General features: G+C 46.3%; 1 protein-coding gene across 5 annotated transcripts in view; it reads left to right on the top strand.

Moving 5' to 3' along the window:
• LOC149361687 (uncharacterized) overlaps nt 1-13,997 on the top strand; it is a 52,080-nt gene extending 38,083 nt beyond the window's left edge. For 4 of the 5 annotated variants that reach the window (XM_089572760.1, XM_089572763.1, XM_089572762.1 and 1 more), the window contains 6 exons: nt 96-212; nt 526-651; nt 2,750-2,877; nt 6,282-6,379; nt 8,398-12,856; nt 12,928-13,997. In XM_089572760.1, the coding sequence (XP_089428886.1) occupies nt 96-212; nt 526-651; nt 2,750-2,877; nt 6,282-6,379; nt 8,398-8,411 (483 nt within the window). In that variant the 3' untranslated portion in view covers nt 8,412-12,856; nt 12,928-13,997. The remainder of the gene's footprint in view (nt 1-95; nt 213-525; nt 652-2,749; nt 2,878-6,281; nt 6,380-8,397; nt 12,857-12,927) is intronic. The other variant, XM_089572761.1, reaches the window with a different exon arrangement.
• Nucleotides 13,998-15,538: the final 1,541 nt, after the last annotated feature.

The following is a 15,538-nucleotide window of genomic DNA, read 5'->3' as shown; positions in this document are numbered from 1 at the left end:
GATGGCTTCTAGTCGTCCTGTTTACTGATCCGATTCTGCGTTTTATCCCAAGTGAGTGCTTAGCCCTAAACTCCCCTCGGGTGTCCCCTGTGCAGCTGCTGAGCTGGAACGTGAAGGAGAAGACGCAGGAAGTGGCAGCCATGCAGGAGCGTTTGCGCCTGGCGGAGACCGCCCACCAGACGGAGGTGTCTGGGCTGCGTCGACAGCTCGAGGTACGTCCATCTTGTCGAGCTACCACCTCACTTGCCTGTCTTTGCAGCAGACTGCTCAATTTCTAACAAATGTGTGGTTTGTTCACACAAACACATTCTGGCGGCCATAGCTATGCCCAGACTTGTCCTTTCTCGCATTTCGCTGTGCTTTCGTAGTAAGTGATTGTGGAGAAGGGTTGTGAATCCCAGTCAGTGTGATGGTGAGTATATACAGATAACGTCGTATGGTAGTAGAGACACTGCGGTGATGATGGCACGTGGAGAGGTGTGGTACCTAGCTCATGCTACAAAACAGAAGCATGATCATGAACAGGAGGCCCAGCAGCAGCAGTCCAGCCTGTCGGCCGAGCTGATGTCTGTGCGCAAGGAGAAGTTCACCCTCCAGGCCAGGGTGCAGGAGCTCAAGAACATCCTGCGCTCACGCATGCAGCAGTGCAAGGTCAGTGTGCGCACGTGGCGTGCCATGGCATTCATGTTGGGAGTCACCTTTTGCAGTGATAGCTGCTCATTGGAAAAAAAATCTCATATCTGCGATGTTGGCATCTGCACAGCGAGAGAGTTAGCAATGGGGGAGTGAGAGGTGCAGGAGGAGGAGGGGAAGTGGAAAGGGTTAGGCGTGGAAGGTTGTAGCCACTGCAACACGATAGGGGGTGGATGGCAAGGGGTCTGGCAGCTGTGCTGCATTGAGTGCCAGTTGTAGCACTGTGCTGGTTAGGGTGAGAGGAAATAAAAAGGCACAGCACCATGGAGGAAAAAAAACTGAGGGAGCGTGACGTCACGCGGCCAGAGTTCGCAAGCCGAGTGTTTATGAAGCTGTTTTCTCCCTCAGTTTTTCGCTCTCCCAGTCAGTGCTTTTTGTCTTGATTCTGGTATGTTTTAGTATGCACGGCGTGTGGCACAGAGCGTCTACAGCAAGGAGGTTGATCTACAGTCAGTCTGCCACGCTAATCCGCGCATGCGCGGCGGGGCTAGATTTCACCGCACGCTATCTCGTGGCGTGATCACGGGGGGACAGACTCTCTATTTTTTACTCTACCTTTACTTATTAAAGGGACACTGAGGAGAGCACTATTAATATATTTTTTATAGCAAAATCCGATAGTTCGGCATGTCGTGGCTTTGTTGCCACTTGGCCGGGAGCGAAAAATGCATTTATTTCTAAGAAATTTGGATTCGAAGTTGAAAAGGTTTTTCCCGCCTCTGTGATTCAAACTTGGGATTCGGCTATGACGACAGAGGACTAAGTGACGTGAAACATGACGTGACATGACGTGATGCAGACTCCGTGATTTCTGGCGGCCAGCAGTGCGGCCTAGCAGCAGCCGAAAAGAGAGCTACCGCCGGCCGCACGTTGAAGGCATCTATCGGCTACTGCGGCCGTCGCTACAGTCGCTTCGCTTACGTTTGCACCGGCGTTTTGCGAGCGTTACGATGGATCTCGTTCTCGAAGTCGTCAACGAAGTTCTCGCAAATAGACACCTTTAGATACCGTGTACCTTGATACCGCTAGCGGAATACCGGGAGCCCGCCTAACGCCGGCGAGCAGGCGCTGATTGGTCGCGATGCTTCAGGCGAGCGCGTAGCTGCCCGGCACGTGGCGCCATCTGGCGACGTCAAGGAGATTTGCGCATGCATTGGCTGCGCCTCAGTGATTTGTGCTTCTCGTGTCCTAGCGTTGCTAGAACCATTGGTTCTAGCAACACTGTTTTGTTATATGACGTCATGACGCTTGTACTTGCGAGTTTGGCCTGTGGCGGCGATACCTGTATTTTGGTTCTTGCTCTTTTCTACGTTACAAGAGCTTTGTTGTCAGTATGAGTGGCGTTTTTGTAATCAGGAGCTGGTATTCTGTCGATACAAGCCAACTTCAATTTCTCCTCAGTGTCCCTTTAAGACTAGGCTTCAAGATTGTTGCCGTACGCTCCCTCGTCAGTTTTTTTTCATCCATACATAGCATGGCCGGTGAGGGCTTTAGTGAGAGTGTGCATAACACTTGGCCATTTGGAAGCTTCAAGGGACCCTGAAATAATTTTTTTGGTCATATTGAAATGCAGCAGATTTGTAGTGGTGGTTTTTGTTATTATTTGAGTCGGATTTAAAGGCTCTGCCTGGGCCCTACAATTTACAATTTTTGAAAATCGGTGCTCGCAGCTGATTAGGGTGACATTTCACATTGTGTTGTTTGTAGCGGTAATCCAGGCGAGCCTTCTTGTTGGGCATGGCCAAAGTGACTTGGGCGAGATGGGGCACAGCGGGTTGCAGTCCTGACCTGCCTTATTTACTTTTTTTTTCTGGCACATCAGCGTGTATGAGTTGAGAAAGGATGAGCGCCATCTTTAATCGCCTATATCTTCGACGTTAGTGAAGCTAGCTCTAAAATTTTTGCGCTGCAGTGACGATGATGGAATGCCAGTGACTCGTGCGCCTTTCCTAACCCGCAGTAACTATTGTGTCATGGTCCCTTTCAGAATGAGGTTTGCCAGTCTGAAATTAGCGCAGTGTTATCCCACAATCTTTGTGTTTCTCTCTCTCTCCAGGAGCTGCAAAGGCAGCTGACAGAGCTGGCGGAGACTACAGAGTTTGCCCTGCCCAACGTCACGCCAGATTACGATGACTCGTACATCGCAGAACTGCTGCAGCAGTCCCCAGCTCAACCTGCGAGCAGGTGAGGGGCACTGAGTTGCACTGTTGCATTGCCTGTGTGCAACAGCTGGGGTACCTTACCTCCGCATGCTTCCCTCCCAGTGCCGCTGGGCATTGTTGGGGCTACCTGGTTGTACTGTGGCTCTGAATGGATTCTGGTAACTGTGGCAGTAAGCGTGAAGGATCTAAACACAAACCATCTCACGTTTTTCTCTTTTGTCTTGGGTAAGGATACTGGGGAATTGTGAGCACGTGTTGCTTGTTACTGCACCCACAATTTGGGCAAACTGAAACGCACTACAGTAGCCGACTGATATTTCGGACTTCACTGAGGAACTGTTGCGCACCTCATAGGAACGTGTACATTTTCACGACCGAAATGGCAGACTTTGTGCAGTCTAAAAGTTCGAGTTTTCGGACTAAAATAGATGCCGACAATATTGTGGCGGTCGTTTTTCAATCGAAAGTTCGTTATTTTGACCTAATATAGATGCAAGCGGACATCACTGTCGCAACCAACCAGTTTCCCACCACCGTGAAAGGCGCCATCTTGGATTTAAATGGAATCGGCAGGAGGAATCGGACTGGCTTGGATAGCTTGGCTATTTGTTCTCCATCGTTTTCGTTCGAGATAATGAGATGCTCTCCATTGCCATCGAGATGGCCTACAAAGGGCGTGCGGTCACATTGAAAACGGTACAATGGGACAACTGCAGCGTCCGCCGCGGCTTGAACGACGCCCCCCACGATGTGGGCAGAGGAGACTGCATTTGAAGGCACTCGCTTCTGCTCGCGTCTTCCCGTGGGTTACCCATGGGTTACCTCTCGGTCTTCGCGAACATTATTGCCCCATGCAAACTGACTGTGCTTGCTTCATGCAGCGAGTGCATTCATTCGCGGCATGACTGCGACCGCATCGCATTGTTTGGTATCATGATGTGATAGGGTGCGGACATGACGAAAGCATGGCTATGACTCAGATAGAGGGTGATGTTATCGCTTGTAGGCAGAACATGGGGAGTGGCAATTTTCGTGATTGTGAAAGCCGGTTTTCCACAGAAAAGTTATTTTTTCTTAACTCTTTCCTGACGGCGGGGAAAATGGTGGTTTTCAGGTCATATCATTAATTTTTTTTTCTTTAGCAAAACTTGCTTGGTACAGGAGTGTATGGTACCGAATTGTAGAGGAGGAAATTCTCTTCACATTGTTATTAGTCACAGTCAACATGTTTATTGAGTAAGAGATGAAAAAAAATTATCAGAAAGAAAATTGTAGTTACAAAGAAAAAACACACAAAAACATCAGAGTTTCGTCACAAAAATAAAACAAAAAAATTTCAAAATATACATTTTCTACAACAGGGATCGATGCAACATTGCAGCAAATTTTAGTTTGCTGCAAACAGTATTAACTGGGCTAGGAAAGGAAACAGTAGTCCTATGACTATCGTGCCACCGCGCGAAACAGTTCCCTGTTGCCGTGAAGCAGAGGTTGGCCGCACATGTCTCACAGAAAACATTTGTTTTTTGTTCCACCTTTTTTTCGTAGCACAATTTGCAGTTCCGGTACTTTGCATTTTCTGTGGCTTGTGCTACAGCCCCTGAGGTGAATCACGAGGCGGAAACAGAGGGCGAACATTGGGGTCCTCAGGATGTGGCTCATCAAATCCAAGGAGTTGCTCGATCAATTCAAGTCTGAACGCGAATTCATCAAATCTTGATGTCCTCGACAATTCTGGCGCTTCGGGATGCTCTTGGCGATGCGCGTCAAAAATATGAAGCTGTTGACGACCGCGCCGCCGAGCGCCGTGCGACACTCCGGCGCGCAACGCCGAGGTCGACCCCTGGCTGTCTTCCAGCCGAAAACACGACTCTCTGCGCTGCCGGCGGCACGTAATCCCGCCCGAAAGACTTTGACACCCTGCAGATAAGAGTTATGACCTTCAGAACACTCTGATCTTTTCCGATAAGCGCGCAGCAAAAGCGGAACATTTCGGGGGAGAAAGCTAAACTTACCTAGGCATGGCTGTTGACGTTCCGGGTTGGTCTGACGCAGTTTCGCTGTCGGTGCTGAAGTCTGAAGAGCCGAAGTCGTCTTCTGAATCCTCACTGCTGCTGTTCTCGTCCAAAAACGAACTCTCAGGAGCATCAATTTCTGTGGAAACGCGTGGTTTCGGCGCAGCAGCAGCAGCGCGCGACGTCGACGCCATGGTGGAATCAAGGAGCGCCAGTCGGCTGACTCCGGAGGGGCTTCAAAAATCACCGCTTGGCGGAAAAAGTCAAACCAAAAGCGAAACTGAAAGAAGAGTTCCTTTATTTCACACTGGATGGCGCTAGTTGTCCAGGAACGCTTCAAAAAGCGAGAAAATACGAACTTGAAACCATCGATAGCGGGCTATCGATGGGAATAGGCTCGGACAGGAAAGAGTTAAGTTCATGGGTTTTTCGGACTGTTCAATTATTCGGACCATTTTTTATGTCCCGCCGGGTCCGAAAAAACGGTCGGCGACTGTATCCACATGTATCCAAGAGAGCAGTTGAAATAATCTGCCATATTTACCTGAATGTAGTGTGACCACAGTTGCAGTACGAGGCCACTTTCGCTGGCATGGGAGTGGAGAAAATTATAACATTCAATAACATTGATTCAGTGCAATGGCTGCGGGTGACTTCTCGTTTCTGTCATCAGCAAAAAAACTCGCTGTATTCAGATTTATATGATGCTTCTAGGGAAAACGGTTGTGCCTTAAAAACATTCAGCTGCTAGTTACAAATTAGTGCCACGTCAGGAGCTCACATGATGATAGATACAAGTGTGTGCGCATTTTATTTTGCTTGTCTGCCTTCATTCCAGGCTGACAGTACCGCAAAAACTCTATAAAGAAACAGGACACCAGCTATTTTCAGTTACTGGAGAGAAAATATTTTCTTCTATGCAGTATAGTCCAGTGAGAGCTTGTGAGCTTGTTAGGATCCCTACTACTTGCGCCCTGATTTTTTGCAGTCTTTAAGAGATCCTGAATGGACACTGTTTCAGAAATATTGTCTACATCCACGGCTGCAGTATGCAAAACACCCTTAATCCTCTTGCTTAGCGTAGAGTAAAGAAAGACAGCTTTAGGAGACCTAATAGTACCAAAGTAGACGCTGCTGTCTGAGGCAATGCCACTGCCTTATTTGTGTTTCACATTAGTGGTCAAAACGAGCTGTTTGTCCAAATCAGAAGTGTCAGTATGCTTCATGCTAAGATGCCATTCCTAAACCTCTCAGCATTTGGCTGCTGCTAATGTTTGCGACGGTATCGTGACTGGGGCTTCTGTGGCTGCGGCATATCTCTGGTATGTCGGCTCGACTGCACTCTTGGACGGCTTAGTGGGTGGCTATCCACTGTGTGAAGACTGAATGCTTGCCCCCCCTTCCTTCACAGGCCCCTGGGGAGCCTTCAGGTGTGCCTGGACTCTCTCAAGCAGGACCTGAACACACTGCACAGCCAGATCCGGCAGAACGTGGAGCTGCCCAAGACAGGTGCGTGCCTCAGAGCGCAGCCAACCATGCAGCAGGGTTGAATTGCATTCCCTGCTTTACGGGAATACTAGCAAGAAATGCTCGGAGAGGTGCAGAATTACAGGACATGCTTGGGCTGTAAATGGGAAGGCGATCAGTTGCATGATTTACCGTATACTGCCGATTATAAGTCGACCTCCCAACTCGCCGCCCCCTTTGGGCACAAAAAAAATGGACTCCGAATTTAGGTCGACGCTGCCACGCCCTGCGGACCAAGCTCACCCAAAAAAGTTTTTCAGAAGGCCGACTCATAAAGAAACATTTATTCGTTCACGAGACATCTCTGACTCGTCGTCACTTGTGAGGACACAATCGCAATCATCATCTTATGAGCCACTGCTGCCGCTGGTTTGTCGATAACAAGTTAACAAGTTTGTAGATAACAAGTCGTATTAAAACAAACCTTTGGTGCATATCTAAATTAAATTCAAGTTTTTTTAAGCAGATCCACTTTTGCACCGTGTCTGACAACTATTATGGAATTACAAGCGCACGGGGCATGATATTATCTGCGACTTGGTTGAAATTACTTTTGACCCCGACTTTAAGACTCCGCATAGACGTCGACTACGATTATAAGTCGACCCCCCCAACTTTGGAAGGACGTTTAAAAAAAAAACGTCGACTTATGCGCGGCAATATACGGTAAATTGGAATTTATTTGTGGCCTTCCAGCACTGCTCAGTGCCCGTGGTGCATAATACCGTATTTACTCGCATAATGATCGCACTCGCATGGTGATCACATCCCCGGATTTTGTTGTCAAAATTCAATTTTTTTTATTCCCCACGTAATGATCGGACCCTGAAATTTCGGCTGCGATGTGTCGTATGCCAAGTCTAGCTGATGATGGTCGTACTTGCCATCTGTCAGCTGACAGATGGCACGTGACAGATGGTCTCTCAGCCACCATTTTTGTTTTGATGTCCCGCACTGTTACAGTGGCAGCCGCCTGTTGGCTGACATGCAGTCATCCCGCAGCAGACGGGTCCTGACTTATCTTGGGCAGTCTAAGTGTGGTTACGCTCAACCGCGCTGCAGTCACCAAATTAACTGCAGTTGTCTCGAATCTTGTGTCACCTCTTCAACGATGCGTCAGGAATGGGTCATTTTTTGGCGTAACGGTGGTAAAATGTGTAGCTTGAGCACTCTGTGACGTTGCTGCGCCTTTGGACAGGGTCTAAGGCTGCATAAAAGTGCCGTCGCACGGCCTATTTTGATGCATTGCTCTTGGAACATGATTTAATGTGAAGAAAGTACGTTCTTGAAGCGAGCCAGCTTGTGTGCTTTTCGCACTCAGACACCTATGGGCGCTTTCTGTCCACAAACGCCGCCATCTTCTCGGTTAACGATGCAAACCGAGGTCGCCAAGCTTGGTTCGCGATAACCGCGGTTACCTAAACCACTGTTAAGCGCGCCTGTGTGACAAGGGTATTATTAGTAGCTATTGTAGGAAGTCTGACCTGCAGCTTGTTTGTGTTTTTGGTGCTCAAAAATTTTGGGCAGAAAATTTACCCCACGTAGTGGTTGCTTCCCTAAATTTGTGTCAGTTTTGTGAAAAAAAATTTGTGATCATTATGCGAGTAAATACGGTACACAACTGACAGCTGTGGTGTTGGTGATCTGTGGGCCTTGCACTGCGGCTCAGTGCTTGGGGTGCATACTATAATGACTGGCAATTGTGATGTTCCTGATGCAAGGGCTGTGCTCAATTTTCATGGATCTGGTCACGGTTCCTGTGTTCCTATAGATTTAGCAGCGCAGGAGAGCATTCTGAACACCCGAAATTCTGCGTATTCTACACAGTGCATTTTGGCCTGGGACTTTTATTCGTGTCAGCGGTGATTGTATTGTTGAGATTTGAACCGAATAAAATAATAATGGCATGACACCTCTTGCAAGGCTTGAATGAGCCTTGGAACGGAATGATTCTGCATCGACGAGCATGTGATGATGAGGAACTGTGTGTTGCCTTTCAGAGCTCGTGACCTGAAGACTGCGACCAGCAGCAGCACAAACCCCTTGGTCTTCCATTGTGGTGACATATGCCAAAGAACGAATGCGTTTCCTGATGTGTTGGTGGAATGGAGCTAGTTGAAGGGGGGGGAGGGGGTAGGAGGGGGGGGGGAGATGCTACTCAAGAACGAGGTATAAAATTTTCTATGGCGTATTTACGGTCTGGTGTTGGGTGTCTGTCTTTAATGTCTTCTCTTTTATATATTGTGTACTCTTTGTACTGTTGTGTGTATCTCTTTCTTGTCTATAGGAGAACTTGGAGAGTAGTCGTATCACATCTCATTTTTCAGTCTGAATGGAGCGGAATGGGTTGTTGTAGTCAACTAGGCATTTAGTCGGTGGAGTGCACGGTTCTGGTGCAAGGGGGAAGAGGGTAGCATCGAACTCAGTGGTGTGTGTGCATGATGTGTGAGCTTGTAGTGGCAATCCCAAGGCCACTTATTGGGTCATTTATTTGGAGACATGTTACCAGGTTACTTGGAACACTCAAAGTTCAGTTTTTGTGCAATTCGATTTTCTACCTTGGCATGCTAAGTATACCATGCTGAGATGTCGCCATCTCAGCATGGCAAAATTTGGTTAATATTGATGATTTCTGGAAAAATTAGATGAGAGATTGGTTCATTCATAACTTTTCATCCGTAATAACCTTCTTTCTTATTGATGTAATGTTCAAAGTTCTTCAAATTTGTATCAGTGTTTGTTAGTCACATTAGGCGACATTTCTGGGAAAATAGCAGACTTGTCTAGTGTCTTATGTACTGGAATTACTGCACATTTTCATGCACATGCGCTAACCAAGCCTTTTTCATTTCTCGAGCTGTTGCCTTCACTTATGCAGAACACTTTGGTGTAGGCCTAACAAGTATGTGATCTTGTGTGTTCATTATGAGTGAAATGTTATTTCTACGTTTGCATGAGACAAAACTTTGAACTGGGTCCACAGGCTTACACTAAATGCTCTTTGTGCATTCTGTACAGACATTGCTAGGAGTCCTTTAGGCAGGCTTATGTCACATTCTGTCGGTGCTTTCGCGTTGTCTTGTGGTTTCCTGTTATTCGTGGTACGCTTTGTGACAAACCCTGAAATGCCTCAGCTCAGCACAGGTAGTTGAAGCATGTCCCGAGTGATTGACCAGCTGCAGTAAAACCTCGCTGACACGTTTGTAAAAGATAAAAAAGAAATGCAGGGGAAGATACTGCAGAGTGAGGAGCAATTTTGAACTGACGCTCTCGCTTCATAAAAATGTCAAGGTCTGAGCAGCTCCTTTTCTGTCGCTCAAAGGATTCAGTCCACATTTGCATTGACCTTAGCTCGAAACAAACTTGACAACACATCCGATCCACTGATGGCAATGATGAAGTAGCCGAGATCTCTTTCACACTTTTTTTTTGGATGCTTCGCCTCTTTGCACTAATGCTCTGCAAGGAAGCCACCTTGGCAGCCGACAGTCGCTGCATTCTTGCTGTGTCAGCCTGCTCGTATTTAAGTAAGTGCACTGTTGCAATTCTCAAATGTTTTACCTCCTTAGTTCCTGGGAAATTGTGTTATTCATTAACATATTAATTGAATAACTGGAAGAAAAATAGTGTAACTTCATATAGGACATAAGTATCGCCCAAGACTTGGTAAGCCAAGAACCAAGAAATCATATGAACCGGGAACGTATCAGCGAGGTTTTACTAATTGTGCTTTCACATTGAAAGGTAACGCACAAAAAGAATTTGTATATTTTTGTCGACACATTGCTATATATATATATGCATCCAAGAGCATGTGCCACTCCTCATGACTGAAACAAAGGTAAATGGGCTCGTTATTGAAGCTTTTGTGAAGCCGAATATGTGGAGGTCTATGTACTGTCCTACCGATTTCCATGCACACCTCATGTTTTTATGCTGCGTTGAAATTGCGGGGCAGCCCAACACATTTCCCCGTGCGCTTATCGAGTGACACTGAGATTTCGGTTGATCCTTGGCAAAGCTGGTGTATGCATATTGTAATTCTTGATGGCAGATTTTTTTTGTTGCCAGTTTATTCTGGTCAGGTTCCTTTCTCTGGTCGCTGTTATCCGTTTTTGGAGTGAAACGGACTTTTGTCGGACCTTTTATTTTGAGTGGTGCGCAATGTCTGAGTGTGCTTGAGTGAAGTGGCCCACGCTGTACAATTTGTGCAGAGCTCCATGGAGCCCGTGTGGGTGATCCTGCAATCTGTGAAGACTGTTGAGCACCATTGAGATTCAAGTGTGCTGAACGTGAACCGGTGAACGAAGTGCCTTTTATGGAATTGTGCTGAAGCTTTGTTTAGGATGTGTTTTGTACCTGCTGTTTCTGTAGCGATAAAATTTGCATCTGTAGAAAGCTTTTTTCTTAAGCTTTTAATGCATGATGTGTGTAAGGGCTGCTTCCCCTGAGGGTTTCTGTTAGACAGGTTTTACTGAAAAAAATCTTAGAAATCGCAAAACACGTTTGTAACTCCTACCTTCATCTGCTGCCCAGAGTGTGCGCTTCCCAGGCAGTGTGTCTGTTGTTATGTGGTCCAGATTGGCGGATCTGAGTGGGTGCAATCATATTGTTGGGTGGGGATGAGTGCGGCAAATATGGTGACATGGTAATAGCAAAATTGCTCGTTTAAAGCCATTTTAGACAATGGTTCTTTGTTCATCTTGGCTAAAGGATGCATCGCTAATTTAGTGGACTCCTCTGTTGCAGTCCTCAAATGCATTCAGCACCAGATGGGATTCAGTGAGAGCGAACCAGACTTCAAGCTTATTCCTTAATGATCCACATGACAGAAGCCAACAGCCACAGAAACCAAGGGGCACAGGGGATTTTTTCTTTAATTAATTTATTTATTGTGGTGTTGATCAATTTAGAATAATACTGAATATGTTATCGCTTAAAGCTAATTGACTAGAAAAGCAGAAGAAAAAACAACCACTTGCCGCCGGTGGGATTCGAACCCACGACCTCCGATTTACGCGTCCGATGCTCTGCCGCTGAGCTACGGCGACGGCTGTCAAATCATCTGCTTTCGGGGGTATTTATGTTTGCAAGTAACCTAACCTTGGGAGTGTTCATCAGCGCCACCCACGTTCATAAGCGGCGGACGTAGAATGTCCTGAGTTACCGCAGGTGTGACGTAGAACGTCATCGAACGGAGAGGGTGGAAGCTGCGTGAGAACCCTCTTATGCTTCCTATGGCATAAGAGTTATTTGATGGTAGTATTTATTTGTGACTGAAGGTTCTGTTCAGTAGGCTGTTTGTCTCTACATTAGCACATACTTTTATAATGTTTCACGTAGCGAAAAGGGCACAGTAATTGCAGGTTCTGCTGGTAGTCAGATAAAATGCACGATTGGTAGGAAAAGGAAATGAAGTGCGGTTATAACAGCAATGTTGTGCCCTTACAGTGGGAATACTGTTGTCAAGTGCAAGCTTTTCAGTGGTGTGTTTGTGAGTTACCACTTTGTATCGTGCATTAGGACAGTCACATGACAGTGCTGTGTTCCATTTGGGCTTTGCTGCATTTGTACTATGTTCATTTTTGACATGGCAGTGGCAACCATACTAGATGGTCATGTTGATACAGAAATTTTAGTCATGTAGAATTGAAATCAGTCCAGTTTTGCCCATTTGGACAACTCCCAAGGTGGCTGTGTAGGTACCATTGACTGCTGTATTAGCCTTCAGATGATAGAAAGGTGAATGTGTTTCAAATCAATCTGTTCACAGAAATAGGTGTTGATTAGCAGCATATTAATTATATTCTTGCAATTGTTATTAATATATGATAAACATGCCCTGCACACAAAGGAACATTTTTACGTCTTTGGTCTTCATTTTTCGTGGTATTAGTGGCCATAGCAACTGTTTTTTGTGGGCTGTTTGTGATTTTAGTACAGCACAAAGTTTACACAAGTGCATTATCCCCTTCAGTCATGAATTATGCACGCGAGGGGGGGTTCCAAAATTTTTGAGATTTTTGCCCGGGACAGTCCCAGATTGCACTAGCCGATAATGTGCATTTCACTTTATGTGAATTTGCTTGTCTCCTCACCTGAGCTTTGCAGCAAACAGTACAGTAGTGCAGTGCAATCGTAGAGCAAATCCACTCTTGTCATGGTTCTAGGGTGTCCATGTGTTTCCACACTGAAAAGAATATACTAGTTCTCAGTGGCCAAGGACTCCGTAACTACCACAAAGTAAACTGGATTTAGAGCTCTGGCAGTTTTGTGGAGACTCATTATGCATGACAAAAGAAAGCAGCGGCTGGCAATCTGGATTGAATTAAAAGAACAAAAAAAGTAGCCAAGAATTTCTGTAGAGGGCCATTGGGAAACTGACTGCCACAAAAGGAATTGATAAAATATTGTGGCTGAGATTAAGATGAAAAAGGTGACTTAGGTAGGGCATGTAATGTAGGACAGCTATGTTTCACTACCTCTGGCCACACAAAATAAGTGACCACACTTACTCTGTGTGGCCAGAGGTAGTGAAACATAGCTGAGGGAGACAGAGAACTAAGTGTAGTGGTCAGACTGGAAAACTTGCTGTGATAGGATGGACATGATTGGCGCAAGATGTTTGATTAGACGTGAATGGGAGAGGCAAGGGATCTAAATTGGCTGCTCTTTCTTCTGATGATGATAAACTAGTGCCTTTCTTCGGCATCGTTACTACCAGCTTTGAGCACAGAAAATAGGCCTATTCACCCTTCAACTTGGTAGCAGCTTCCACGGGGCACTTGTCTATGGGAAACGCATGGGCTTGCATATGTATCAAACAGGGTTCAGCCTTGTCGTGCTGACAGCGAGCATAATAAATGGCATCTGCCGGGAGACACCACTGCACCTTTATAACTGCAAGCAAGCATAGTGCAATTGTTGGCACACGCCCTGTACAGTTGTCCACACAGCTCTCTCAAGTGCTTGAGTGGCACACCGGTGAGTACACGTGCGTCATTTATGAGTGGTCCAGGGCTTGAAACAATACCCTATCATTCGTGCACATTCCCAGGGATCGTGGTTAATTCCTGATGTCTTTAAAAGCTTTACCAGGCCCACTAGGCAGTAGCAATTGTCATAAGTGCACAGTTTGAGCACTGTATATAAGTGTGTGGGCCACTGTACATGGTGGTGCTATGACACCGGTGTTGCTAGTTCATTGTTTAGAGAATCTCTATCAAAAAACAGTTGTTGATGAGGGCACAGCATTGACGGAGATGCGCGTGTTTCTGATGGTGCAATACTTTATACTTCTTGGCCGCACCTAGCTCTGGCCAACACTGGGCCATGCCCCATGTGAGGTTTTCTCTGAGGCCCTTACACTCGGTACTTACTTGTGAAAATTTGGGTGGGTCGGCTTGTGAAGTTTTGATATGTGCTGTTTCTGGCAGTGCTCTTTGCTCGCAACCCCCTCAATTCTGGCACCTCCGGGCTGCGCCCAAGCGGGCTTGCATGTAGCCCACCAGTGCTTCCAAAGTGGAGGGCTACTGTTGCCTGTGCAGACATTGTATGTGTATACAGTGAGACGTGTGAATGAAAAATGTTTCAGTCTTTTTGTGTGTGGTCATTCTTTGTCCCAGTCATCCACTATGAAGTGCCGAGCGAGTAAAATGCTTGTTGCCTGTGCATTATCTGCTCAGATTATAGCTATATTGAAATTTGCAACACCACGCATTATGTATCTTCTTGGCATTGTCTTATGTGGCAATACCACACGATGGGATGGCCTTGTGACCTTGTAGTTTTTACAGGGGTGGATTTGTGGGAAGGGCAGACACCGCCACCACTACCCCGTCAAACAAGAAAATTTCCATTGGCCCCCTTTTTTTTTTAGGCACGTTAAGTCTAAGAAAGGCATTGTGTAAGTAAGACCTCGCCCTTGCTCGCTGAGAAAGTTGTCTATAAATAGGAAAGTCAATGGAAACGGGAAGTTACACCAGACATAGATTTTAGCCTTTCGGAACACTACCAGGAACAAACGGCAGTGTTAGTGTCATTTCTATGAGATTTCATAGAAATGACATTAACACTAGCGTTTGTCACTGGCAAATCAGGTGAAACAGTGATTATCTTAGCCAGTAAAACAATTTAAAACAATTTTTTTCTTGATCACAGAAGCCCATGTAATAAAAAATGTTGCCACTATCATGGAGCCAAATTTTTTTACTTCTGTGTTTATGGTGGCCTCACTGTTTACAAAGAGGTACAAACTGCACTGAGAACTTGTGCTTGGCTTGCACTTCTGCACTTTCTGTGCACGACAGTTTCACGCAGCTAAGTTGCGTGGGTGGCCTGTGAAAAGTATGGTGCACTGCATTCTATTATCTCATCAGTACTGTCTGTGCTGCTCTCCTATTTTGACAGTACTTGCTCATCGAAACAATATTGCACGTGAAAGTGAGAACCATGGCCAATCTTGACTGGCGAAGGATTCGCGCACTTGGCTGGTTTTTCAAGGGCCGTTGCCACTACCTTTAATTTTTGCCCTGTTTTCTGGCTTATCTGAGCTCTATCCTTGATACAAATGAAATATTTCCAGTCTTGAGAGAGCGGTTTAGGTGGGCCTATAGTATTTTCCTTTAATAGCATTTTCCGAATTCACTTGGTTTATATGTGGCACAGGTGGGGTACATTAGCACTTCTTCCACTGCGCAGGACAGTGTGTGCCCAACTCTAGCGCAGGGAATATTCAGGCATGCTAGCTCAGCGCTCTGTGCCTTCACTTGACTGGTAGTGACAACCATGGGAGCTCTGGCAGATCATACCGGTTGTCCCAGATAACAGTAACCATGGTTTTAAAAAAAAAGACAGTACTCTAGGCAAGTGAAACCAATTGAGTACTGTTGAGAGTCTCATGTAGTACTTTAATTTACTGTGCTATCATTAGACGTCTCGCTGCATGAAAATTTGCTGTGGGCCTTCTGAGTGGAGTGTTGTGTGGGCGGGGTGAAGGAGTGCGAGAAAGGTGAGAGGAGCCACGCTGCAATGGCGCCCTAGCGGGAGTAACTAGCGCTCTCGTCAGAGCGAACAAAAGCGAGAGGGAAATGGCGAAAGGGAGAGGAGGTGTGCAGCAACAGCGCCCCAGGCAGAGCGCTA

The sequence above is a fragment of the Amblyomma mixtum genome, chromosome 2 (genome assembly GCF_055824585.1).
Source record: "Amblyomma mixtum isolate Tamu chromosome 2, ASM5582458v1, whole genome shotgun sequence".
Lineage (NCBI taxonomy): Eukaryota > Metazoa > Arthropoda > Arachnida > Ixodida > Ixodidae > Amblyomma > Amblyomma mixtum.
Note: the sequence above shows the minus strand (reverse complement) of the source record. Positions and strands in the feature narration are given on the sequence as shown.